The 4,948-nt window shown below is 44.3% G+C and overlaps 1 protein-coding gene across 1 annotated transcript; it reads right to left on the bottom strand.

Annotated features, from left to right (window-relative positions):
* Window positions 1–2,118: 2,118 nt before the first annotated feature.
* Window positions 2,119–3,030, bottom strand: LOC106817672 (uncharacterized protein K02A2.6-like). The gene has a single exon (XM_014822358.1). The coding sequence runs from the start codon at window positions 3,028–3,030 to the stop codon at window positions 2,119–2,121; it is 912 nt and encodes a 303-aa protein (XP_014677844.1).
* Window positions 3,031–4,948: the final 1,918 nt, after the last annotated feature.

The raw sequence follows: 4,948 nt of genomic DNA, 5'->3' as shown, positions 1-4,948 counted from the left end.
GTTATAATATTTCATAATATAATATTATGTAGGCATGTGTTATCAAATGTCGCATTGTTTCGTCGACTAAACGAAAACGTGTCTGTTTTATCGTTTGCAGATGGGCAGGCTACCGATCTAGTCTTAACTCCACAAACTCTGGTCGCAGAATACATGCTAGAGGCAACAGCCCTTTGTATGCCAGAGGGAAATCCTGAACCACAGGAGCTTGAGTGGTGGGGTCCATATGAGAGGGAAAAAGAAATCACAGATGACATCAGTTAACGGTAGGTAGATCTATACGTGCTTTAAAATTACACATAAATTTCCTTTCCTACGAAAATCTGTATTAACAAAAAGTAGCAAGTTTGAACCAATGTAACAATAATAATATCAAAAAAAAATTACAGTCGACAAAGTGTTAGTGACCACCCGTTAAAGAGTGACCACCTGTCAATAGCTACCATAAAAATCCCCTGCTGAAGAAATACAGTGTTATAAGCTACTTACTTATGATCATCTGCTTAATGGGGCAAAAGCCATTGTTTTTGTATCCCTCGAGCTTGTTTTTGTAGTCCACCTTCACGCATTTCGTATAATCGATTGTTCGGATGTCGTTTCAGAGTGCACGTGAAGCTGGCTCCAAATAACAAGGACCTTCAGTTGTACATTCGAGAAGTGAGGCCCGAAGACCAGGGAATATACACCTGTGAAGCGAGAGTTAACGGTCAACCCATAGTCAGACCTCTCTCCGTATTGGTGTACCGTAAGTCTTTCACACGATCGTAGTCGATCGGGCATGAGGGGTGGGGGCATCGCGATAGAGCAGAGCTCGAATACCCCTACCCATGTCTTGTTGCATCTGAAATTTAAAGCAATTTCATGAAAGCATTTGTAAGCGTCGCTACGTATACAGCTATCCCGGTTAGAAAATTATGGTCACGGGCAAAATTTACAATGAGTTATTGTGTTAAATTTAGCAAGCCGTTATATTGCTCTTTCTTACAGCAACGGGTGATTTGATCGCATCTTGAATGGAATCAACTTGCTATCATGTGCTTCTCAGCATTTTAAGATATAACTCTGGCTATTGTTATTACAGAGGATATCACAATCGTAGATGCACCACCTTTGCAAAATCCTGTGATTTACACCAATGCCCTGATCAAATGCCAGGTAGAGGGAATTCCAAAGCCACAGGTGCAGTGGAGACGTGGTGGAACTGAAAATATCAATGCAGGTAACACATGATTATTCTAGCTTGTTGTTTGTAGGAGATACAGCCATCTGCAGGTGTTTAGGCCCTATGCCACCATTATACAGGGTGCGAAATTAACGCGAGTCCGGAGTCAAATACTCCCTGATTTTCTGTCGGACTTCCTGATTTCACATATGCAGGAGTCCGTGTGACGCCTGTTGTGTTATGTTGTTGACTCTATTCAGATTAAACATAACACGTAATTTCAGAGAGAACACCATGCTGGTTCCTGTTATGTCCTCGTACCTCGGCTCTATGCCCAGCTCCCGGCCTTAGTAAAGGACTAATATTCAATAGCTTGTCGTATAATCATCCATCTTTGATTTCTCTGGTAGAACCGGGTGGCGGTGCCACCGTACAGCGGTAACTATTACTCTATTGAAAACCTAATACATTACACTCCTCCCCTTTATAGACTCAAACTCAACCAACTCTAAACTTGTAGATCTCTGTCTTATTTAGACTATCCAAAATAATTACTCTGCACGTTTGGCAAATGTCCATTATGAAAATGTCTATTTTCTGAAATACCGCTTTAACAGAATACCGTAAAATTTTTCTTCTTTCTCTCCTTCTACAACTGACTTGTCGTAACACTTGAACACTCCAAAATATAGGGGAGTAACTAGAATTGGTAACTAACTTTAACTCGTGAACTTGGCAAATAGCCATACCGTCATCAATTTCACAACACTGAACACAGTAGGCACTGTAGGCCTATAGTCTGTTTATAGATTGAGTCTGTTTACCGGTTTGCGGATCCAGGTAGACACCCTGAATGGAACAACATGAGTCTCTGGAACCACAGGGCTAGCATTAGAACTAGCGTGTGTACCCAGATCAATGTCATTGTTCTAACTAGGAATAGCAGTCTCGGTGGGCTACTGAGTGTCCACTATTGGAGAATCAACACTGTCTTTTGGAACTGTGGCCAGTCTAGGACCAACTGGAGGGTAAACCTCTCCAGGCTTTTCCAACACAGCATTCTCTGGCTCCGTTAACCCCTTCTTGCCCTCAAACTTGAGTAGGTGGTCTACATGGACATGCCTCAAACTTCGTCCAACCCGAACCAAATAGGATGTTGGTCCCATGCATTTCACCACTGTTCCCAGAGACCAATTAGAGTTAGAGTCACTATAATCTTTTACACAGACAGCATTATTCGGTTCAAATTCACGGAATTTTACTCTGCTTCGATCATGCTGATATTTCTGCTGCCACTGTTTGTCCACTACATGCTCTTCAAGATTTGACACTAGCACGCTGAATATTGTACGTGCTCTGCGGCCAAGGAACAGTTCTGACGGTGTCTGCCCAGTAACGGAATGCGGTGTAATCCTGTAGCGGATCAAGAAATTTGCCAGTCGATGTCCCATAGGCAGATTTTTACCCCCTTGCTTCACTTTCTCGATTTCCTTTAGTAGTGCCATCTTGACAATTTGCACTAACCTCTCTGCAGCTCCGTTAGAGGCTCGGTGATAGGGCGGAACAAGAATATGGCGGACACCATTCCGTTTCAAGAACAGCGCAAACTCTTTTGCTATGAATTGCGGTCCGTTATCTGAACACAATGTTTCGGGTAGCCCAAACCGTGAGACCCAAGATCTCAAAACCTCAATGGTTTTCTCTGTTGTAGTCGAGCGCATGTGTGCTACTTTGATCCATTTTGAGTAGCTGTCCACCAGTATGAAGAAATAGTCCCCAGTCTTCTCTGCGAAATCCACATGCACTCGCTGAAACACGCGAGTAGGCCACTTCCAGGGATGCAGCGGTACCACTGGAGGGCTCCTCATGACTGCTTGGCAAATGGTGCCCCTTTTAATAACTGTTCAATGTCCTAATCGAGTCCGGGCCACCACATATAACTTCGCGCGATAGACTTGGTTGACATAATTTCTTGGTGCCCCTCATGTAATTCTTGCAGGAGCCTGGTCCGAAATTCCGTAGGAATGACCACACGCATACCCCACATTATGCAATTTTGCAAGGTAGACAGTTCATTTCTCCTCAAGAAATAGGGTTTCAGCTTCTCCTCCTCAGGCTTCAAATATCCAGGCCAACCATTCTGGATGTAGTGACGCACTCTGCTCAACTCAGTGTCCCTACTAGTGCGTTTTGTAATGTCTTTTGCTCTGACTCGCAGCTCCTCCAGGCTGGAGAAAAAAAATGTCTCTGCTGCCTCGACATCTTCGCGTGCTACCGGCTCATGGCTCGGAAGGCGTGATAATGCATCTGCGTTTGCATTATCCTCGGATCGGCGATAAGACACAGTATACTGATAGGCTTGTAGGATTACTGCCCAACGCTGCATTCGGGCAGCAGCTAAGGTCGGAATACCGGTCTTGGGAGCCAAGATCTTTACCAACGGTTGATGGTCCGTGGAGAGATGAAACTGACGTTCATAGAGATATTTATGGAATTTACGAACTCCATAAACGATCGCAAGCGCCTCTTTTTCAATTTGCGAATAGTTCTGTTAACTAGGTGTGATAGTTCTGGAAGCAAATGCCACTGGTCGCTTCTCTCCATCAATCTCGTGAGAAATCATAGCTCCTACCCCATAGGGTAAAGCATCGGTCGCAAGTATGAGCTTCTGCTTCGTATCATACGGCACTAACACGTTACTTTCTAAAAGCGCAGTTTTGCTCCTCTTGAAAGCTTCAGCACAACTTTCAGACCAGTTCCACTCTACTTCCTGCTTCAACAGCTCATGTAATGGATGTAACAGGGTGCTGAGGTTCGGTATGAAGTTCGCGTAGAAATTCAAGAGGCCTAAATAAGATTTCAACTCTCGAACATTTAGCGGTTGCGGAGCGTTTTCAATCGCAGTGACTTTATCCTTTAGTGGATGTCTGCCGTCTTTGTCCACCTCGTCCCCTACGTACTCCATACTTGGATTCTCGAAGACACATTTTACCCATTTTGCCTGAATCCCGTGTTTATATAGTCGTGCCAACACTTCTTCGACTACAAACAAATGTTCATGTGGAGTGGTACGAATCGCAATATCATCAATCCTACACTCAACAGTGTCCAGTCCGTGTAACACCTGATCCATCATGGATTGAAACATACTCGGTGCGGAAGCGATTCCATATGTTAAACGGGTATACTGGTACAGCCCCCTATGAGGGTTTATGGTCAAATACTGGCAAGTGTCCTCATCTAGCTCCATCTGCTGATAGGCATTGGAAAGGTCAATCTTACTAAACATGGTGCCATCTCCCATTGTCGCAAACATATCTTCGATATCTGGCAACGGGTACCGGTTATCAAGCAACACAGTGTTTACAGACACCTTAAAATCACCACAGATTCTTATCGAGCCATCTTTCTTATGCACACATACTATCGGCGATGCCCAATCACTCCTCTCAACCTTCCTGATCATTCCCTCGGACTCTAACCTGTCCAGTTCCTTGTCAATTTTCGGATTCAACGCATACGGCACAGGTCGAGCCTTGTGAAGGATAGGCTGTGCCCTCTCCTTCGCCTTAATGTTTGCTTTACAGTACCTAGCTTCTTCTCGAATACGCGCTTGTACTTATCGAGTACATCCTCCATGGTATGCAGTTTGGGTTGCAGCTCTACACTAAAGATATTGGCCCAATTCAACTTCAAGCTACCGAGCCAATTCCTACCAAGCAAAGCAGGTCCGGACTGCTCGACTACAAGTAATGGCAACACAACTTTCTGATCATTATGTACCAC

The sequence above is a fragment of the Priapulus caudatus genome, unplaced genomic scaffold (assembly GCF_000485595.1).
Source record: "Priapulus caudatus unplaced genomic scaffold, Priapulus_caudatus-5.0.1 Scaffold1822, whole genome shotgun sequence".
Taxonomy (NCBI): domain Eukaryota; kingdom Metazoa; phylum Priapulida; class Priapulimorpha; order Priapulimorphida; family Priapulidae; genus Priapulus; species Priapulus caudatus.
Note: the sequence above shows the minus strand (reverse complement) of the source record. Positions and strands in the feature narration are given on the sequence as shown.